At 55.1% G+C, this 21,218-nt stretch overlaps 1 protein-coding gene across 1 annotated transcript in view; it reads left to right on the top strand.

The window, feature by feature from the left end:
* LOC140399021 (apical endosomal glycoprotein-like) overlaps positions 1 to 21,218 on the top strand; it is a 293,036-nt gene that overhangs the window by 122,853 nt on the left and 148,965 nt on the right. Inside the window, exons 8-9 of the mRNA XM_072488078.1 lie at positions 16,683 to 16,773; positions 18,300 to 18,446. Coding sequence (XP_072344179.1) covers positions 16,683 to 16,773; positions 18,300 to 18,446 — 238 coding nt within the window. The remainder of the gene's footprint in view (positions 1 to 16,682; positions 16,774 to 18,299; positions 18,447 to 21,218) is intronic.

A 21,218-nucleotide genomic window follows, 5' to 3' on the forward strand; every position in this document is an offset into this window, starting at 1 on the left:
GATTGTCACAGATCGGAGACCACATCAACGCTCCCTCCAGTCTCATGTGCTCCCCGCACTCTCAGGGCTGCCACTACCACTGGGCTTGTGGAGTACCGAGCCGGTGGGAAACGGCAAAAGTGCTGTTAACAAAGCCTTCAAACTCGTACCCTTACAAGATGCCACCTCCATTCGCTCCCACACCGACCCCTCCCCCACTACCCATTTCCTAACCATCGGTATATTAGCCGCCCAGTAGTAATTAATAAATTTCGGAAGGGCCAAACCCCCTCCTTGTGCCCTCGCTCAAGAAGGACGTTCTTCGCCCTCGGGGTTTTCCTGGCCCATATAAAATCCGAGATTGCCGCATTCATCTTCCTAAAAAATGCCTTGGGGATGAAGATTGGAAGACACTGAAACATGAACAGCAATCTCGGGAGGACTGTCATTTTCACAGTCTGTACCCTCCCCGCCAATGACAGCAGCAGCTTGTCCCACCTACGGACGTCCCCTTTCATTTGCTCAATCAACCTGCCCAAATTTAATTTATGGAGCTGACCCCAGTCCCTTGTCACTTGAATCCCCAGATACCTAAAATTCCCTCCCACCACTTTGAACGGCATCTCCCTCATTCTCCTCTCCTGCCCCCTTGCCTGGATCGCGAAGACCTCGCTCTTGCCCATATTCAGTTTATGGCCTGAGAAACGGCCAAATTCCTCCAGTATTCCCATATTCCTGTGATTCCCCCCCAACGGGTCTGTTATATGAAGGAGCAGATCGTCCACAGAGAGTTAGACTCTATCTTACACACCCCCTCTCACTATCGCCCACTAAATGTTTGATGCTCTCAGCGCCATTGCCAAAGGCTCTATGGTCAGGGCAAACAGTAGTGGGGACACCCCTGTCTCGTCCCCAGGCACAGGCTAAAATATTCTGATCGAACCCGGTTTGTCCTTACATTCGCCACCGGTGCCTGATGTCGCAACCGGACCCAACCCACAAATCCCTGCCCAAACCCAAACCGTCCAAGGACATCCCACAAATACTTCCACTCCACCCGATCAAAGGCCTTTTTTAGATCCATGACCACCATCACCTCGACGTCGCGCCCCTCCGCAGGCACCATTATTACATTTAGGAGCTGCCTAATGTTGGACATCAGGTGTCGTCCCTTCACAAATCCCGTCTGGGACAGCACGGTGGCACAGTGGTTAGCATTGCTGCCTCACGGCGCCGAGGTCCCAGGTTCGATCCCAGCTCTGGGTCACTGTCCGTGTAGAGTTTACACATTCTCCCGTGTCTGCGTGGGTTTCACCCCCACAACCCAAATGATGTGCAGGGTAGGTGGATTGGCCACGCTAAATTGCCCCTTAATTGGGTATATTAAATTTATATTTTAAAAAATCAAATCCCGTCTGGTCCCCTCCTGTTACCCCCGGAACACAGCCCTCTATGCGTGTGGCCCGGATCTTTGCCAGCAATTTTGCATCCATATTTAGCGGGAGATTGGCCTATACAACCCAAAGATCCTTATCCCGCTTCAAAATAAAGGAAATTGATGCCTGCGATAAAGATGGGGGGACTCATTAACAGCCTTTACCAGGAACGGCCCCAGCAGCCCGGAAAGCTTTTTATAAAACTCAACTGGGTATCCGTCTGGTCCCGGAGCCTTACCCAATTGCATCGCCCCCAACCCGTCTACAACCTCCCAACTACGGCTCCCAAACCCTCCACCAACTCCTCACCTATCCTCGGGACCTCCAGCCCCCAAAATTTGCTTCATACCCTCCTCCCGGCTGGGGGTTCCGATTTATACAATTTACGATAAACCTCTCGAAACTCATCATTCACCCCGCTGGATCCAAGACCACTTTCTCCCCTGTACCCCTCACTTTCCCAATCTCTCTCGCCGCTTCCTGTTTCCTCAGCTGGTGAGCCAGCATCCTGCTGGCTTTTTCCCCATATTCACACACCGCCCCCTTTACCCTCCTCAGCTGTCCCTCCGCCTTACCTGTGGACAGGAGCCCAAATCTCTGATGCTCCTTCAGAAGCCCGTCATCCGGAGACTCCGCATACCTCCTGTCCACCTGTAAAATTTCACCTACCAGCCTGTCCAACTCCGCCCGCTCAGCCTTCTCCTTATGGGCCCGAATTGAGATGAGTTCCCCCCCGAATAACCACCTTCAGTGCCTCCCACACCTCCCCCGCCGAAACCTCACCTGTGTCACTGATCTCTATATATATCCCCGAATGGCCTCCCCTCACCCGCTCGCACACCACCTCCTCCGCTAACAGCCCCACATCTAACCTCCACTGCGGACACTGGACCTTTCCTTCACTAACTTGCAAGTCCACCCAGTGTGGGGCGTGGGGTCTGACACCACAATTGCTGAATATTCAGCATCCACCTCAGCCAGCAGTGTTTGGTCCAACACAAAGAAGTCTATCCGGGAATACACCTTGTGTACATGGGAGTAGAATGAAAACTCCTTACTCCTCGACCTCCCAAATCTCCACAATCCCCCCCCCCCCCCCCATGCATTCCATAAACCCCCACAGCTCCTTTGCCATAGCTGGAACCTTCCTAGACCAAGAACTCGACCGATCCAGCCTTGGATCCAGGACCGTGTTGAAATCTCCCCCATAATCAGTCGATATGAATCCAGGTCCGGGATCTTCCCCAGCACCCCTCTAACAAGCTCAACGTCATCCCAGTTTGGGACATATGTACTTACCAATACCACGGCCATTCCCTCCAGTTTCCCACTAACCAGAACATATCTACCCCCCCCCCCCCCCCGGGTCCACTTCTGTATTCCGCCTCGAAAGCCACCCGTTTATTAACCACGATCGCCATCCACCTCATTTTAGAGTCTAATCGCAAATGGAACAGCTACCCAACCCATCCCTCCCTGCAACATGGCCACGGCCGCCTTCAGTTGCCTCTAGTGCGCGAACACACGGGCCCTTTTGACCGGCCCATTCAGTCCCCGAAAGTTCCACGTGACCAGCCTGGTGGGGGGGCACCCCACCCCCTTCCCCTGCCGATCAACCATAACCTCACCTCGGCCAGTCTGCAGCCCATGTCTCGCACCTCCCCTGCCCCCCCTCGGGCAACTACCGTCATCAACCCTTCTCCTCCTCCACTTTGAAAGTCCCCTCCCCATCAGCAGTATACCCCCCCATCCCCATCCAAACCCCCCTCCCCACTCCCCCTCCCATAGCCCCCGCCCCCTCCCCTCCCACATCAATCTTCAGCCCACCCCCCATTTTGCTTCCGTGAACTAGCCAGCCTGGCAGCCCCCCATGGTGCCGAGCGTCCTACCCTCACTGATTCCCCTCCCCCCGCTCTTAGTGCAAACAGTCAAAACAAAGGAAAGAAGTAAAAACAAACAATCGCTCCCAAGGTCCGAACACAAAGGCCCACCCCTCATCCCTTAACAAAGCACAGGATACCGGCCTAAACCCAAACAGAACCCAGAAGCAAAAAAAACCTGAAAGAGTTCCAAACAATATAAGCCCAAAGTTTTTCATAATATAGTTCAGTTCTCCTCAATCAAAGTTCAAGATCAACCTTCTGCTGCCAGTCCATTCTCCTTCATAAAGTCCACTGCCTTCTCCGCCGAGCCAAAGTACAACTCCCAGCCCCCATAGGTCACCCATAGACGGGCCGGGTACAGTAGTCCGAATTTTACGCCCTTTTTGTACAAAGAAAAGTACAGCACAGGAACAGGCCCTTCGGCCCTCCAAGCCTGTGCCGACCATGCTGCCCGTCTAAACTAAAATCTTCTGCACTTCCGGGGTCCGTATCCCTCTATTCCCATCCTATTCATGTATTTGTCAAGATGCCCCTTAAATGTCACTATCATCACTGCTTCCACCACCTCCTCCGGCAGCGAGTTCCAGGCACCCACTACCCTCTGGGTAAAAAACTTGCCTCGTACATCCCCTTTAAACCTTGCCCCTTGCACCTTAAACCTATGCCCCCTAGTAATTGACCCCTCTACCCTGGGAAAAAGCCTCTGTCTATGCCCCTCATAATTTTGTAGACCTCTATCAGGTCGCTCCTCAACCTCCGTCGTTCCAGTGAGAACAAACCGAGTTTATTCAACCTCTCCTCATAGCTAATGCCCTCCATACCAGGCAACATTCTGGTAAATCTCTTCGGCACCCTCTCTAAAGACTCCACATCCTTCTGGTAGTGTGGCGACCAGAATTGAACACTATACTCCAAGTGTGGCCTAACTAAGGTTCTACACAGCTACAACATGACTTGCCAATTTTTATACTGAATGCTCCGGCCAATGAAGACAAACATGCCGTATGCCTTCTTGACTACCTTCTCCACCAATCCTTCCAAAATGCATTACCTCACATTTGTCCGGATTAAACTCCATCTGCCATCTCTCCGCCCAAGTCTCCAAACAATCTAAATCCTGCTGTATCCTCTGACTGTATCCTCATCGCTATCCGCAATTCCACCAATCTTTGTGTCATCTGCAAACTTACTAACCAGACCAGTTACATTTTCCTCCAAATCATTTATATATACTACAAACAGCAAACGTCCCAGCACTGATCCCTGCGGAACACCACTAGTCACAGCCCTCCAATCAGAAAGGCACCTTTCCATTGCTACCCTCTGCCTTCTATGACCTAGCCAGTTCTGTATCCATCTGATCCCGTGTGACTTCACCTTTTGTACCAGTTTGTCATGAGGGACCTTGTCAAAGGCCTTACTGAAGCCCATATAGACAATATCCACTGCCCAACCTGCATCAATCATCTTTGTGACCTCCTCGAAAAACTCTATCAAGTTATTGAGACACGACCCCCCCTTCACAAAACCGTGCTGCCTCTCGCTAATATGTCCACTTGCTTCCAAATGGGAGTAGATCCTGTCTTGAAGAATTCTCTCCAGTACTTTCCCTACCACTGATCGGCCTGTAGTTCCCTGGATTATCCTTGCTACCTTTCATAAACAAAGGAACAACATTGGCTATTCTCCAGTCCTCCGGGACATCACCTGAAGACAGTGAGGATCCAAAGATTTCTGTCAAGGCCTCAGCAATTTCCTCTCTTCCCTCCTTCAGTATTCTGGGGTAGAACCCATCGGGCCCTGGGGATTTATCTACCTTACAGCAAAATATAGATAGATTGGAGAGTTGGGAAGAGAAATGGCAGATGGAGTTCAATCCAGGCAAATGCGAGGTGATGCATTTTGGAAGATCTAATTCAAGAGCGGACTATACGGTCAATGGAAGAATCCTGGGGAAAATTGATGTACAGAGAGATCTGGGAGTTCAGGTCCATTGTACCCTGAAGGTGGTAACGCAGGTCGATAGAGTGGTCAAGAAGGCATACAGCATGCTTGCCTTCAACGGATGAGGTATTGAGTACAAGAGTCGGCAGGTCATGTTACAGTTGTACAGGACTTTGGTTAGGCCACATTTGGAATACTGCGTGCAATTCTGGTCGTCACATTACCAGAAGGATGTGGATGCTTTAGAGAGGGTGCAGAGGGTGACCTCTTCTAGCCCTCTTGACTCCTTGCTTCAGTTCCTTCCTACTTTCCTTATATTCCACACAGGCTTTGTCTGTTCCCAGCCTTTTATCCCTGACAAATGCCTCCTTTTTCTTTTTGACGAGGCCTACAATATCTCTCAAGGTTCCCGAAATTTGCCATATTTATCCTTCTTTCTCACAGGAACATGCCGGTCCTGAATTCCTTTCAACTGACATTTGAAAGCCTCCCACATGTCAGATGTTGATTAACCCTCAAACACCCGCCCCCAATCTACGTTCTTCAGTTCCCGCCTAATATTGTTATAATTAGCCTTCCCCCAATTTAGCACATTCACCCTAGCACCACTCTTACCCTTGTCCACCAGAACTTTAAAACTTACTGAATTGTGGTCACTGTTCCCGAAATAAGAACATAAGAACTAGGAACAGGAGTAGGCCATCTGGCCCCTCGAGCCTGCTCCGCCATTCAATGAGATCATGGCTGATCTTTTGTGGACTCAGCTCCACTTTCCGGCCCGAACACCATAACCCTTAATCCCTTTATTCTTCAAAAAACTATCTATCTTTATCTTAAAAACATTTAATGAAGGAGCCTCTACTGCTTCACTGGGCAAGGAATTCCATAGATTCACAACCCTTTGGGTGAAGAAGTTCCTCCTAAACTCAGTCCTAAATCTACTTCCCCTTATTTTGAGGCTATGCCCCCTAGTTCTGCTTTCACCTACCAATGGAAACAACCTGCCCGCCTCTATCCTATCTATTCCCTTCATAATTTTATGTTTCTATAAGATCCCCCCCGCATCCTTCTAAATTCCAACAAGTAGAGTCCCAGTCTACTCAACCTCTCCTCGTAATCCAACCCCTTGAGCTCTGGGATTAACCTAGTGAATCTCCTCTGCACACCCTCCAGTACCAGTACGTCCTTTCTCAGGTAAGGAGACCAAAACTGAACACAATACTCCAGGTGTGGCCTCACTAACACTCTATACAATTGCAGCATAACCTCCCTAGTCTTAAACTCCATTCCTCTAGCAATGAAAGACAAAACTCCATTTGCCTTCTTAATCACCCGTTGCAACGGTAAAACAACTTTTTGCGACTCATGCACTAGCACACCCAGGTCTCTCTGCACAGCAACATGTTTTAATATTTTATCATTTAAATGATAGGGCAGCACGGTAGCATAGTGGTTAGCACAATTGTTTCACAGCTCCAGGGTCCCAGGTTCGATTCCGGCTTGGGTCACTGCCTGTGCGGAGTCTGCACGTTCTCCCCGTGTCTGCGTGGGTTTCCTCCGGGTGCTCCGGTTTCCTCCCACAGTCCAAAGATGTGCAGGTTAGGTGGATTGGCCATGATAAATTGCCCTTAGTATTGGGTGGCTACTGGGTTATGGGGATAGGGTGGCGGTGTGGGCTGTGTAGGGTGCTCTTTCCAACAGTTGGTGCAGACTCCTTCTGCACTGCAAATTCTATGACTCTATGAAATAATAATCCCTTTTGCTGTTATTCCTACCAAAATGGATAACCTCACATTTGTCAACATTGTATTCCATCTGCCAGACCCTAGCCCATTCACATAGCCTATCCAAATCCCTCCACAGACTTCCAGTATCCTCTGCACGTTTTGCTTTACCACTCATCTTAGTGGCGTCTGCAAACTTGGACACATTGCCCTTGGTCCCCAACTCCAAATCATCGATGTAAATTGTGAACAATTGTGGGCCCAACACTGATCCCTGAGGGACACCACTAGCTACTGATTGCCAACCAGAGAAACACCCATTAATCCCCACTCCTTGCTTTCTATTAATTAACCAATCCTTTATCTATGCTACTACTTTACCCTTTGAAGTGGAGATGCCGGCGTTGGACTGGGGTGAGCACAGTACGAAGTCTTACAACACCAGGTTAAAGTCCAACAGGTTTGTTTCGAAGTCACTAGCTTTCGGAGCGCAGCTGCGACAACGGATGAACGGACATCGCGCAACAATCACCAGGCAGGAATGTTCCCTTCCAGTCGGAGAACACTTCAGCAGTCAAGGGCATTCAGCCTCTGATCTCCGGGTAAGTGTTCTCCAAGGCGGCCTTCAGGACGCACGACAACGCAGAATCGCCGAGCAGAAACTTATAGCCAAGTTCCGCACACATGAGTGCGGCCTCAACCGGGGCCTGGGATTCATGTCGCATTACATTCATCCCCCACCATCTGGCTTGCAAAATCCTACCAACTGTCCTGGCTTGATGCAATTCACACCTCTTTAACCTGGGGTTACCCCATCTCTGGATCTGTAAAGATTTAATCACCTGCTAATGGTCGCATTCCAAGCATTGTTTGGCATCTTTGAATCTGTCTATATATGTGTTTCTGGAACATACCTCTTCATTCACCTGAGGAAGGAGCAGCGCTCCGAAAGCTAGTGACATCGAAACAAACCTGTTGGACTTTAACCTGGTGTTGTAAGACTTCATACTGTGCTTACCCTTTGTAGTAATACCAGGTATTGAGGTACCTGAGAGGCCGACGCCATTGGTTGAGACCCTGGAGTCTACCATTGGCTGTGTGAAGTAGCTCCGCCCTGAAGGCGGGGTATAAGGGATGGTGCCGTCCCAGCAGCCTTCACTCATGTAACGAAGCTGCTGGGGATCAGTTCTAGTGCATTAAAGCCTCAGTCACGGATTACCTTCGTCTCGAGTGATTGCGCATCACCCTTAATGCCATGCATCTTTATCTTATGCAGCAACCTTTTGTGTGGCACCTTGTCAAAAGTTTTCTGGAAATCCAGATATACCGCATCCATTGGCTCCCCGTTATCTACCGCACTGTTAATGTCCTCAAAAAGTTCCACTAAATTCCCACCCCCCCTTCCGGATTGCTGCTGCTGCTGACATTTTAATTTTCCCCGAGAAAGTCGACGAACGGCTGCCACCTCCGAGAGAACCCTAGCGTAGACCCTCTTCAGGCAAACTTTATTTTCTCGAGGCTGAGAAACCCAGCCATGTCACTAACCCAGGTCTCCACACACGGGGGCTTCGAGTCTCTCCACATCCGTCTCCGGGCTACGAGGGAGGCAAAGGCCAAGACATCGGCCTCTTTCGCCCCCTGAACTCCCGGGTCTTCTGACACTCCAAAGATTGCCACCTCTGGACTCGGCACCACCCGTGTGTTAAGCACCTTGGACATTGCCCTCGCGAACCCTTGCCAGAACTCTCTAAGCTTCGGGAATGCCCAAAACATGTGGACATGGTTTGCAGGGCTGCCCTTGCACCTCATACAACTGTCTTCTAACCCAAAAAACTTGCTCATTCTTGCTGCCGTCATGTGTGCCCGGTGGACCACATTAAATTGAGTTAGACTGAGCCTGGCACATGATGAGGAGGAATTAATCCTGCCCAGGACCTCTGCCCACAGACCCGCTTCCAACTCCTCACCTAGCTCCACCTCCCACTTGCCCTTGAGCTCCGCCACCGGGATATCCGACACCTTCCCCTCCCCCACCCAGGTGCCGGAGACCACCCTGTCCTGTATCCTCAGTGGCGGCAGCGTCGGAAAGGCCGCTACCTGTTTTTTCAGGAAGGCTCGCACTTGCAGATATTTAAAGGCATTTCCTGCGCTCGCATCCCCGTCCCATGGAGATGTCCGGGAACCATCGGGCACCCCGAGGGAGGAGGAGGTGCTGGGGCCCGTGCCGGTGACTCCTGCAGGGGAGGTGCCGGAACACCACAGCATCTCGGGCTCTTCCCCCCCACTGACCCCGGTGCATCTGGTGGGCAGCGGGCAGAACAGGGCGGCACCACGCCAGCCGGGACACCCCAGGAGCAGTCTGGCCCACACAGGCCGGGCCGCCAATGGGACCCTCGTCGCGGGGCAAGAGTCACAGCAGTCCTCCTCCACCCCTGCTGTACCGTCTGGGGAACCACCTCAGCGTAGCGTTAGGGCCTGTAAGGCCAGAAGGATACACACTAGTTACGTTTCCACGGGTGCAGGGCACAGTTTACTCATAGGGGCTTGGGAACAGATCGTATATACCTGTGCACATTAAACACATGTTATCACTGATGTAAGCTGCCTGTGTGCTCTGTCCGGTGGGTGTGGGGGTGGGGGGGTAAGTGATGGCCATTGTGGCTGAGGGCTGGTGGATGGGTGAGGCCCAATGGGGGCGCCGTGCAGCCCCCACCCCCTCAAAAGTCCCCATCACCCTGTCCCCAGCGATACAACAGGTGAGTGTGGGGGGTGGTGTGGGAGGTGAGGGTGGTCGGTGGTGAGGGGGGGTGGTAATGTGGTGTCCGTGCCTGGGCCCAGCAACCCCCCCACCCACTCTACTTGGTGAAAGGCATCGATCATAGCGTCCCATGCTCGCGGCCCCTGCCGGTGGCACAGTGCAGCCTCCCTGTGGTAGTATGTATTAGGGGTCATGTGGGACTGGAAGCCCTAATGTCATTGGGTGACAGATCCCGGGTCCTGGTTGGCCATTGACCTCTAGCTCCGCCCTGAAGGCGGAGTATAAGAAGCCAGAGTCCTCCCCCGCAGGCCATTCTACTATCGAGCTGCGGGGGAACAGACACGCTTAATAAAGCCTCATCGACTTCACTCTATTCGTCTCACGGAGTCTTTGTGCGCTACAATTTATTAAGCGTGCCTAAAAAGGGCTATGGAGCTCAGGATCATTCCGGAATGCCTGAGGATCAGCCCCCACGCAGTGAACGCAGCAGCAGCTTTCAAGCACTGGCAGACTTTTTTCGAGGCCTACCTCAGAACGGCCACCGGCCGGGTCACAGAAGACCAAAAACTACAGGTCCTGCACTCGAGGGTAAGCACGGAGATCTTCTCCCTCATCGAAGACTCGGAGGATTTCCAGACGGCGTTCGCAGCACTGAAAAGTCTCTATGTCCGCCCAGTTAACCAAATCTACGCTCGCTACCAGCTCGCGACGAGACGGCAAGGTCCCGGAGAATCGATGGACGAATTCTACGCCGCGCTGCTGATTTTGGGACGAGCCTGCAGCTGCCCTTCGGTGAACGCAAATGAACACACGGACATGTTAATGCGCGATGCTTTTGTGGCAGGTATGAATTCCTCCCAAATCCGCCAAAGACTTCTAGAAAGAGAGTCGCTAGGACTCTCAGAGGCCCGGGCCCTAGCAGCCTCCCTAGACGTGGCCGCGCGTAATACCCGCGCCTAGGGCCCCGACCGCGCGGCAGCCCATTGGGCTCCGTACGTACCCGTCGCGACAAACCCACCCCCCCCCCCGGACACCCCACAGGCTTGCGCAGTCCAAACGCCAAATCGCACCGGGGGCGCCCGCTGCTATTTCTGCGGCCGGGCGAAACACCCCCGACAGCGCTGCCCGGCCCGCGCAGCGATCTGCAAGAGCTGCGGGAAAAAGGGCCATTTCGCGGTTGTGTGCCGGTCCCGCGAGGTCGCTGCTGTCCCGGGAGAACAGGGAGCCCTGCAAGCCGTTTACGCTCCCCAACCCCCCCAGCGTATCATGTACGACCCGCAGGCGCAGCCGCTCTGGGTCCCAACCACCGCGGTCCCGGGAGAACAGGGAGCCCTGCACGCCGCTTACGCTCCCCAACCCCCCCCCGCAGCCCATGTATGACCCGCCGGCGCAACCACTTTGGGTCCCGACCACCACTCCCCACGGAGAAGAGGGAGTTCTGGGCGTCTCTAACGCCCCCCCTAACCCCCCCCCCCCGCGCCCCACGTCTGACCCACCGGCGCTACCAACTTGGGTCCCGACCACCGCTGTCCCCGGAGATGAGGGAGCCCCGCGTGGTCCTAATGCTCCCCAACCCCCCCAGCGCCCCATGTGCGACCTGCAGACGCCGCCATTTTGGGTCCCGGCCACCACGAGGGGAGGAAGGGTGCCGCCATCTTGGACCACCCCAAACCTGTACGACGCGTGGGGGCGGCCATTTTGTCCACCCCCGCCGCCATCTTGGGACCCCCCAGCCATGTGCGATGTATGGGGGCGGCCATTTTGTTCATCCCCGACGCCATCTTGGACGGCAACAACGGACCCCACTCCGCTACTACAACCACGTCTCGCTTCAATTACGCTCGATCAACCTCGGCCCCGGACACTCCAGACGACGACGACAACGGTGCTAATAAACGGCCACGAGACACCATGCCTAGTCGACTCCGGGAGCACGGAGAGCTTTATCCACCCCGACACGGTAAGACGCTGTTCCTTGACCACCTATCCCAGCGCACAAAAGATTTCCCTAGCTGCAGGATCCCACTCCGTACAGATCCAAGGATTCTGCATAGTTACCCTAACGGTGCAGGGGAGGGAGTTCAAAAACTACAAACTAAACGTCCTTCCCCAACTCTGCGCCCCCACCTTACTGGGATTAGATTTCCAATGCAATCTACAGAGCCTTACGTTCAAATTCGGCGGCCCAATACCCCCACTCACTATCTGCGGCCTCGCAACCCTCAAGGTGCAACCCCCGTCCTTGTTTGCGAACCTCACCCCGGATTGCAAACCCGTCGCCACTAGGAGCAGACGGTACAGCGCCCAGGACCGGACCTTCATTCGGTCCGAAGTCCAGCGGCTACTAAAGGAAGGCATAATCCAGGCCAGCAATAGTCCCTGGAGAGCGCAAGTGGTAGTAGTGAAGACAGGGGAGAAACAAAGGATGGTCATAGACTATAGCCAGACCATCAACAGGTACACACAACTAGACGCGTACCCTCTCCCCCGCATATCCGACATGGTCAATCGGATTGCCCAATATAAAGTCTTCTCCACCGTGGACCTCAAGTCCGCCTACCATCAGCTCCCCATCCGCCCAAGTGACCGCAAGTACACAGCCTTCGAGGCAGACGGGCGATTATACCATTTCCTAAGGGTCCCATTTGGCGTCACAAACGGGGTCTCGGTCTTCCAACGGGAGATGGACCGAATGGTTGATCAACATGGGTTGCGGGCCACGTTCCCGTATCTCGACAATGTAACCATCTGCGGCCACGACCAGCAGGACCACGACGCCAACCTCCAAAAATTCCTCCAGACCGCCAAAGCCTTGAACCTCACGTACAACGAGGACAAGTGCGTTTTTAGCACCAATCGGCTAGCCATTCTGGGCTACGTAGTGCGAAATGGGATAATAGGCCCCGACCCCGAACGTATGCGCGCCCTCATGGAATTTTCCCCCCCGCACTGCCCAAAAGCCCTGAAATGCTGCCTGGGGTTTTTTTCAAACTACGCCCAGTGGGTCCCCCAGTACGCAGACAAGGCCCGCCCCCTAATACAGACCACGACCTTCCCTCTGTCGACAGAGGCCCGCCAGGCCTTCAGCCGCATCAAAGCGGATATCGCAAAGGCCACGATGCGCGCCATCGACGAGTCCCTCCCCTTCCAGGTCGAGAGCGACGCCTCAGACGTAGCTCTAGCGGCCACCCTTAACCAAGCGGGCAGACCCGTGGCCTTTTTCTCCCGAACCCTCCACGCCTCAGAAATCCGCCACCCCTCAGTGGAAAAGGAAGCCCAAGCCATAGTGGAAGCTGTGCGACATTGGAGGCATTACCTGGCCGGCAGGAGATTCACTCTCCTCACTGACCAACGGTCGGTAGCCTTCATGTTCGATAATGCACTGCGGGGCAAAATCAAAAACGACAAGATCTTAAGGTGGAGGATCGAGCTCTCCACGTTCAACTACGAGATTTTGTATCGTCCCGGAAAGCTGAACGAGCCGACCGATGCCCTATCCCGCGGCACATGTGCCAACGCACAAATTAACCGCCTCCAAACCCTCCACGAGGACCTCTGCCACCCGGGGGTCACTCGGTTTTTCCACTTTATCAAGTCCCGCAACCTCCCATACTCCTTAGAGGAGGTCCGTACAGTCACTAGGGACTGCCACATCTGCGCGGAATGCAAACCGCATTTTTTCAGGCCGGATGGTGCGCACCTGATTAAGGCTTCCCGCCCCTTTGAACGCCTTAGTCTCGATTTCAAAGGGCCCCGCCCCTCCACAGACCGCAACACATACTTTCTTAATGTGGTGGACGAATACTCCCGCTTCCCATTCGCCATTCCCTGCTCTGACATGACCGCGGCCACAGTCATTAAAGCCCTGAACACCATCTTCACACTGTTCGGTTGCCCCGCATACGTCCACAGCGACAGGGGGTCCTCTTTCATGAGTGACGAGCTGCGCCAGTTCCTGCTCAGCAAGGGCATAGCCTCGAGCAGGACGACCAGCTACAACCCCCGGGGGAACGGGCAAGTAGAGAGGGAGAACGGCACGGTCTGGAAGACCGTCCTACTGGCCCTACGGTCCAGGGACCTCCCAGTTTCACGGTGGCAGGAGGTCCTCCCGGACGCTCTCCACTCCATCCGGTCGCTATTATGTACGAGCACTAATCAAACGCCTCATGAGCGTCTCCTTGTCTTCCCTAGGAGGTCCTCCTCTGGAACGTCGCTGCCAACCTGGCTGACGGCCCCAGGACCCATCTTGCTCCGAAAGCATGTGCGGGCACATAAGGCGGACCCGTTGGTCGAAAGGGTTCACCTCCTCCACGCGAACCCGCAGTACGCTTACGTGGAGTACCCCGACGGCCGACAGGACACGGTCTCCCTGCGAGATCTGGCGCCCGCCGGCAACACACACACACCCCCGACACCATTCACCCAACCCCCCCCTTCCTGCCACCGCCGCACCCCGCGACCGCCCCCTTCCCAGGAGGATCGGTTCCCCTCCCCTCAGGCCCGACCAAGAATAAAGCCCAAGCGGAAACCATAAGGCTCCCGGAGACGACAACACCGGTACAAGCATCACCACCACCGGGGCCGAGGCGATCGACACGGACGACCAGACCGCCCGACCGACTCGTGGCGTCGATCTAAATCAATATATGGACTTTTCACAAGAACATTTTGCTTTTCTCCCGATACCTTCTGTAAATAGTTGAAACAGGACAAAATTGTCCAATACTGTATTGCCATGTGAATGTTTTTTTCCTCCCAGGACCAGCCCTGTAAACCCTTACCACCATACGAAGCATCACCCCGCCAGGTTCATTTTTGACAAGGGGTGAATGTGGTAGTATGTATTAGGGGTCATGTGGGACTGGAAGCCCTAATGTCATTGGCTGACAGATCCCGGGTCCTGGTTGGCCGTTGACCTCTAGCTCCGCCCTGAAGGCGGAGTATAAGAAGCCGGAGTTCTCCCCCGCAGGCCATTCTACTATCGAGCTGCGGGGGAACAGACACGCTTAATAAAGCCTCATCGACTTCACTCTATTCGTCTCACGGAGTCTTTGTGCGCTACACTCCTGTCCATGTCCATCCCCCAAATTGTCCCTCTTCCCCCTCCTCGTCTGACGAGGCATGCCCTTACTCCACTTCCTCCTCCAGCATATCGCCCCTCTGCTGGGCTGTATTGTGGAGGACGCAGCAGACCACAACGATGTGGCCGACCCTCCTTACCTTATACTGGCGGGGCCCTCCAGAGTGGTCCAGGCACCTGAAGCGCATCTTCAGGGCCCCAAAGCACCTCTCCATCACACCCCTGGTCGCACATTGGGCCTCATTGTAGCGGTTCTCCGCATCGCCCCGTGGCCTCCGTACAGACGTCATCAGCCACGGGTAACCTTGTCGCCCTGCAGCCAGCCCTGCAGCAGAGGGGTGTCCCTCGAACATACCGGGCATGAATGATAAACGAGCCATGCACACTGCCAGGGTACCGGACGCAGACGTGCAGGATCTTCATCCGGTGGTCACAGACCAACTGTACATTAATGGAATGGTACCACTTCCTGTTCATGAACATCGGCCTGTTATCCGCCACAGGGGGACGTGCACCGCAACGATGACCCCCGAATCTGGGGAATCCCGGCGACGGCAGCGAACCTCGTTGCCCGGGTATCCTGGTGGGCGCGGTCCACAGGGAACTGTATGTAGCGGTCCGCAAGGGCGTACAGGGCATCCGGCATCGATGCACCTATGCGCCAGTCCCCACTCGGAGACTGGAACGACCCCATCGCGTAGAAGTTGAGGGCGACCATCTCCTTGACGGCCACCGGGAGCAGGTGTCCTCCCCCTGTCCCACGCGGTGCCATCATCTGGCAGGTATGAGCGACGGTTCCCTGGATCATCCACAGTCTCCTCCTGCATGCCCGATCCGGGAGTTCCTGGAAGGACATGCGGCGCCGGTACACCTGGGGCCTCATTGGGTGCCTCTTTGTCAGCTCCTCCTCCTCCTCTTCCTCCACATCTTGTTCCTCCTCCTCTTCCTCCTCCGCCCTCCCCCTCGTCCCGTTCCTCCTCCTCCTTGTCCTTTTGGGCGACCTGCCTTCCAGCCTGAGCGGCTGGCACCTGGCCCCTGCAGCCCGCTCCTCTGCTGCAGCCTCCACCTGCTCTCTGAGCGGCATGCGCTCACGCAGCCACAGTGCTGCATGCAGGGCAGCAGCCCCCGCCACGCCGGCCATCAGCCCCCGCCACGCCGGCCATCACAGCTGGATGGTTCCCAAACATTATGATCTGCAGGGGGTGAGGGGAAAACATGTTACCATGGCGCATACACCTGTGCACAACCAGGTGCCATGGGCTATATGGTCCCCCCGGTTGGCACCGTGCGCCCTAGCCACGCATGTCTCCCACCCCCTGCGCCGTCGGTGCCCCCGCCATGGCTCATGGCGCCCATCCCTGCTGCCAGGGCCACCGTTCGATGGCACTGCCCTCACAAGGGGCCCCCTTCCGACATTTTGGGGGGGGGCGGAGAATCGGAAATCGGCGGCAAACCGGTGTCAAAGCTGATTTCGGCGTCGGAGCCGATTCTCCAGCCGACTGTTTCGCGAATTCGGCACGGAGCTTCGGCGAATCCAACCCTGTATCTTTCAAACCTTTACTTTTGCACAGCAACCATCCTCTGCTACCATTGTTAGCTTCTGGCTGTTGATAAGTAAAGAGTCAAGATTTCTACTTCTTTCCCAAGACACGTTTATTTTCCTTGAACACACTCTGTACAAAACTCTATCAACACACCACACCATACAAGTGCCACCTGCAACCCCTTTTCAGATCAGTGTCAATTATTGGATACTTAACATCAATGAGACATATAATTGAAATGTCTCTTAACCCATTCCTAACATTTCCAGGATAGGGGGCTATGGTGGGCTGGGCTTTGGTGTCTCCAGGTTATTGACAGCCTTTCCATCCACAGCTGATCTTTGAAGCAATTGGAGGAGGAGCAACCGTGTCACACATTGCAATCGATGATGTCACGCTTGATCACACAGAATGCCCTCGAGTTGGTGAGTGACCCTGCGACCCCTGACCCCTACCTTCTCGTGAGTGACCTTATGACCCCTGACCCCCTACTCCCGGGAGTGACCCATCAGACCATTAGATATAGAAGCAGATTAGACCACTCGGCCCATCGAGTCTGCTCCAACATTCAAGCACGTCTGATATTTTCTCATCCCCATTCTCCTGCCTTCTCCCCATAACCCCTGATCAATCAAGAACCTATCTATCTCAGTCTTAAAGACACTCAGTAATTTGACCTCCACAGCCTTCTGCGGCAAAGAGTTCCACAGATTCACCATCCTCTGGCTGAAGAAATTCCTCCTCATCTCTGTTTTAAAGGATCGTCCCTTCAGGCTGAGGCTGTGCCCTCGGGTTCTAGTCTCTCCTACTCGTTAAAATATCCTCTCCATGTCCACTCTATCTTTCATTCTAGCTCAGCGTTCCCTGTGACCCTGTGACCCACCCAGCCCCTACCTCCTGATGAGAGTGATCATGTGACCCCTAACCCTGGTGAGTGACTTATAACTCCTACCCCTCTGGTGAGTGACCCTGTGAATCCTTGTTGTTTAATATAAATTTAGAGTACCCAATTAATATTTTTTTTCCAATTAAGGAGCAATTTAGCGTCGCCAATCCACCTAACCTGCACATCTTTCGGGTTGTGGGGATGAAACCCTCGCAGACACGGGGAGAATGTGCAAACTCCACACGGACAGTGACCCAGGGCCGGGATTCGAACCCGGGTCCTCAGCGCCGTAGTCCCAGTGCTAACCATTGCGCCACCATGCTGCTCTACCCTGAGAATCCTAACCCTGTAAACCCGTCACCCCTACTCCTGGTGTGTGAACCTGTGACCCCGAACTACTAGCCGCCAAGAGTGACCCGTTGACCTCCAAGCTTCCGCACCACCGGTTCGTGGGGGTGTGAGCCTTAACCACACACCCTCCCTGTTCCTGTCCCCACTCAGCTCCCTCACACTGGGCAGGAGGCTTCCCTCTGCATCAGTCAGTGCTGTGTGACCCAGTGTTGGAGCAGGGAGGACCCAGCCTGCCCCAGGTACTTGGTGACTCTGTGGCTAACCCACATCCTGGTGAAGAAACAGAGAGCTTCTGATGCCATGGGAGGCTGCATTGTTGACAGTGTGTCTGCTGAGAGCAGATACTGAGACTCCAGGAGAGGTCAACACACACACAGTCACTGAGAGCGAGATAGTCAAGATTAGAGGAGGGGCCGGGGAGGGGGGAGGGGGGGGTGTGTGTCAGGGTGGCTCAATTGGATATCTTTCATCATCAGCTCCCCAGGTGGAGGTGGGTCACGTTCCTCACATTGGGGTATTAGCATCACAAAGATACCCCTTAGTCCTTGACATTCTACACATCTCATAACACCAATTGGGGGCATTAGGGGGTCATAGGGCCCATGGTTAACATTGGACACATTGCACCAGACTGGAGTGGGTTCGGCTGGGCCAGGAATTGCAGATATTTACCTGAAGGTCGGAGGAGTGAATTATCTTCACCTTTTCTTCCAGGAACCTGTGACTTTGAGCTGGACCCGTGTGGCTGGAAGAATGTCCTGAACCCCAAACTTGACTCTAAGGACTGGGATTGGAATAACGGGCAAACTCCCAGCTACTTCAAAGGGCCTGAGGTGGACCACACACTGGGGACCTCACAAGGTGGGTGGAAATGCAGAGTTAGTACGGCCAGGCTCTGGTGCCCTGCCTCTCTGAGTATTAACCCGTGTGATCACAGCTACCATCACTCACAAGATAGATGTGTCCTATAACCTGCAAGAGCTGTGAGCTAATAGCACAGATGGGCAAGGCCAAGACAGATGGGCAGAGACAGGACAGGTGGGCAGCGACAGGACAGGTGGACAGAGACAGGACAGGTGGGCAGAGACAGGACAGGTGGGCAGCGACAGGACAGGTGGGCAGAGACAGGACAGGTGGGCAGCGACAGGACAGGTGGGAAGAAACAGGACAGGTGGGCAGACACAGGACAGGTGGGCAGAGACAGGACAGGTGGGCAGAGACAGGACAGGTGGGCAGCGACAGGACAGGTGGGCAGAGACAGGACAGGTGGGCAGAGTCAGGACAGATTGGCAGCGACAGGACAGGTGGGCAGAGACAGGACAGATGGGCAGTGACAGGACAGGTTGGCAGTGACAGGACAGATGGGCAGTGACAGGACAGGTGGGCAGAGACAGGACAGGTTGGCAGTGACAGGACAGATGGGCAGTGACAGGACAGGTGGACAGCGACAGGACAGGTGGGCAGTGACAGGACAGGTGGGCAGTGACAGGACACGTGGGCAGAGACAGGACAGATGGGCAGCGACAGGACAGGTGGGCAGAGACAGGACAGATGGGCAGTGACAGGACAGGTTGGCAGTGACAGGACAGGTTGGCAGTGACAGGACAGATGGGCAGTGTCAGGACAGGTGGGCAGCGACAGGACAGGTGGGCAGTGACAGGACAGATGGGCAGTGACAGGACAGGTGGGCAGAGACAGGACAGATGGGCAGCGACAGGACAGGTGGGCAGCGACAGGACAGGTGGGCAGCGGCAGGACATGTGGGCAGCGGCAGGACATGTGGGCAGCGACAGGACAGGTGGGCAGTGACAGGACAGGTGGGCAGCGACAGGACAGGTGGGCAGCGACAGGACAGGTGGGCAGGGACAGGACAGGTGGACAGCGACAGGACAGGTGGGCAGAGAATGGACAGGTGGGCAGAGATAGGACAGGTGGGCAGAGACAGGACAGGTGGGCAGAGACAGGACAGGTGGGCAGAGACAGGACAGGTGGGCAGAGACAGGACAGGTGGGCAGAGACAGGACAGGTTGGCAGAGAATGGACAGGTGGGCAATGACAGGACAGGTGGGCAGCGAATGGACAAGTGGGCAGAGACAGGACAGGTGGGCAGCGACAGGACAGGTGGGCAGAGAATGGACAGGTGGGCAGAGACAGGACAGGTGGGCAGAGACAGGACAGGTGGGCAGTGACAGGACCGATGGGCAGTGACAGGACAGGTTGGCAGAGAATGGACAGGTGGGCAGTGACAGGACACGTTGGCAGGGACAGCACCGATGGGCAGTAAAAGGACAGGTGGGCAGTGACAGGACAGGTTGGCAGTGACAGGACCGATGGGCAGTGACAGGACAGGTTGGCAGAGAATGGACAGGTGGGCAGTGACAGGACAGGTTGGCAGGGACAGGACAGGTGGGCAAAGACAGGACAGGTGGGCAGAGACAGGACAGGTGGGCAGAGACAGGACAGGTGGGCAGAGAATGGACAGGTGGGCAGAGACAGGACAGGTGGGCAGAGACAGGACAGGTGGGCAGAGGCAGGACAGGTGGACAGAGACAGGACAGGTGGGCAGAGACAGGACAGGTGGGCAGAGAATGGACAGGTGGGCAGAGACAGGACAGGTGGGCAGAGACAGGACAGGTGGGCAGTGACAGGACAGGTAGCAGTGACAGGACAGGTGGCAGTGACAGGACAGATGGGCAGTGACAGGACAGATGGGCAGTGACAGGACAGGTGGGCAGCAACAGGACAGGTGGGCAGAGACAGGACACGTGGGCAGAGACAGGACAGATGGGCAGCGACAGGACAGGTGGGCAGAGACAGGACAGATGGGCAGTGACAGGACAGGTTGGCAGTGACAGGACAGGTTGGCAGTGACAGGACAGATGGGCAGTGTCAGGACAGGTGGGCAGCGACAGGACAGGTGGGCAGTGACAGGACAGATGGGCAGTGACAGGACAGGGGGGCAGAGACAGGACAGATGGGCAGCGACAGGACAGGTGGGCAGCGACAGGACAGGTGGGCAGTGACAGGACAGGTTGACAGCGACAGGACAGGTGGGCAGAGACAGGACAGATGGGCAGCGACAGGACAGATGGGCAGCGACAGGACAGATGGGCAGCGACAGGACAGGTGGGCAGTGACAGGACAGGTTGACAGCGACAGGACAGGTGGGCAGAGACAGGACAGATGGGCAGTGACAGGACAGGTGGGCAGATAATGGACAGGTGGGCAATGACAGGACAGGTGGGCAGAGACAGGACAGGTGGGCAGAGACAGGACAGATGGGCAGCGACAGGACAGGTGGGCAGAGACAGGACAGATGGGCAGTGACAGGACAGGTTGGCAGTGACAGGACAGGTTGGCAGTGACAGGACAGATGGGCAGTGACAGGACAGGTGGGCAGAGACAGGACAGATGGGCAGCGACAGGACAGGTGGGCAGCGACAGGACAGATGGGCAGCGACAGGACAGATGGACAGCGACAGGACAGATGGGCAGTGACAGGACAGGTGGGCAGTGACAGGACAGGTTGACAGTGACAGGACAGATGGGCAGTGACAGGACAGGTGGGCAGGGAATGGACAGGTGGGCAGCGACAGGACAGGTGGGCAGTGACAGGACCGATGGGCAGTGACA

Source organism: Scyliorhinus torazame, chromosome 22 (assembly GCF_047496885.1).
Source record: "Scyliorhinus torazame isolate Kashiwa2021f chromosome 22, sScyTor2.1, whole genome shotgun sequence".
NCBI lineage: Eukaryota > Metazoa > Chordata > Chondrichthyes > Carcharhiniformes > Scyliorhinidae > Scyliorhinus > Scyliorhinus torazame.